General features: G+C 40.0%; 1 protein-coding gene across 2 annotated transcripts in view; it reads left to right on the top strand.

Annotated features, from left to right (window-relative positions):
- The window catches only part of rbm17 (RNA binding motif protein 17), an 8,198-nt gene extending 6,564 nt beyond the window's left edge, over nt 1-1,634 (top strand). For both annotated transcript variants that reach the window (XM_024260851.2, XM_024260852.2), the window contains exon 13: nt 1,377-1,634. In XM_024260851.2, the coding sequence (XP_024116619.1) occupies nt 1,377-1,480 (104 nt within the window). In that variant the 3' untranslated portion in view covers nt 1,481-1,634. The remainder of the gene's footprint in view (nt 1-1,376) is intronic.
- The last annotated feature ends 215 nt before the right edge of the window (nt 1,635-1,849 follow it).

Here is a 1,849-nt window from a genome sequence, read left to right as displayed (position 1 = left end):
TTGAATTCATGTCTTTAATTCATGTCTTTCTTCTTATCTTCTCTATTTCTTTTCTGCTTCATCTCAGTCTTAAAATGATCAAACTCACCCAAATCAGTTAAACTACACTATAAAAACCCTCTCATGTCTTCTCTACTGTATTATTGTTGTGGTAAACTGTGGAATAAGTTCTAACACCATTTAATATAAGGTATTAATATGAAGTTTAACGTATTTTTTTAGGTTTGCTCAGAAAGTCTTCCTGCTGTTTTGATGTGGTGAATAGGAGCTCTCTGGACATAATATTTATGATTTATTTTTTAATTTTCAAAAATGACCCCTCGATGGTGTCATAGTCGTGGTTGGAGGTCTTTTATTTTAAAAAAAAACATCATAAAGCCACCTTTTAGTTTAATTTTGATCTCTTACTGCATCACAATGTCACAAACGTAAATAAAATACATCAAAATGAGCCTTTTCACAGCAATTAAAACAATTGCGATTAAAATCGGTAAGATTAATTAATCACAGGTTAGGATTAATTAATTGCTCAAACATTAATCGCATTAAAGTACTCATTGTTATTAAGGCTTTCTCTGTGACATCTCCAATGTTAAATGTTAACAGTTTTTCAGCAGACTCCTGGCCAAAGCATAAACTCCCTGAATCAACATGCAGCTTTCTGCAGCACAACTCTGAATTCATTCTTGAAGTTTTCCCTCAAAAAGTAGAGCTCAAACACAATAACTGAATTCAGAGATTTTATTGCTTTCTCGTAGATTTTTTTTTTTTTTGTGGACTTGTGTTCTGTCTCCTGATTGGCTTTTGACCTTGTAAAAAGTTTGAACTTTGAGAGTTTAAAAGAGAGCGAAGAGTGAACTTGTTCATGTCCGTATGAGAAAAGTGTCATTTTTCTAACCCTAAAGCTAAACTAACAAACTATCAGAGAATCTCTCGTGTGTTGTTGGCTGATGTTCTCCTGGTCACCCGTCCAGCTGCTGCTGCGGTTCCTCCTTCAGGACGTTGACTCTGCCTCAACAGATCATCAGATTTTAGAAATTAAACCAGTGATTTTGTATTTCCACATTACTGTAAACAGAAAGTCTACCAGAAATCATCACATCATTTCCAGGAACTAAATTAGTCCATGAACACTTTCAGCTGAAATTCACTTTTATTGGTTCTTCCAGATAAAAGTAGATTCTAAGAAGCGTTCCTCCACCTGAACAGCCTCTGATTCACACTGCAGCGTATTCATGAGTCCACTTGGACATTTGGACCATCAAACCTGACATTCCTAGTTTTAAACATGTTTTAAATAAACGTGTTAAAGCAGCGTTCTTTTTCCTAAGCTCCAATCCGTTCATTCATCTGACTGAATCCTGTCCCTCCTGCAGCCGTGGTGGATCTGAACGGACGTTATTTTGGCGGCAGAGTCGTCAAAGCCTGCTTCTACAACCTGGACAAGTTCCGGGTTCTGGATCTGGGCGAGCAGGTCTGACCTGTCCCTGCGATCGGCGCCGGCGTGAGCCGTCATCATCATCAACCTGTACATAAAACCTTTTTTATATTTCCTGAACCGCAGCGTCTGTGTGGTCATGACTGTAAAGTGTGGTTTTTTTCTCCTGTCCTGTCAGAATAAAAGCTTTACAGCAGCTTTCTCTCGTTCCTGTTTCCACTTTCCAAGAAGCAACTTCTGCCGTCTGACATCCACTGGGTTCCTGTGTTTTGGTTCTGCGTCTCCGGGGGGTTGGCGGTCCTAACATAGCCCTGCTCGATTATGGAGGGGACTGGGACAGTGAACGGAGCCTCAGCCTCATTCAGGGCTTATGTAAGGGAGCCAGGAGGGCCCTCGAGGCCCGGCGTCATG

This window comes from Oryzias melastigma, linkage group LG23 (genome assembly GCF_002922805.2).
Source record: "Oryzias melastigma strain HK-1 linkage group LG23, ASM292280v2, whole genome shotgun sequence".
In the NCBI taxonomy this organism is placed as follows: Eukaryota; Metazoa; Chordata; class Actinopteri; order Beloniformes; family Adrianichthyidae; genus Oryzias; species Oryzias melastigma.
The sequence above is the reverse complement of the archived record's forward strand: the minus strand, read 5'-3'. Positions and strand labels throughout refer to the sequence as shown.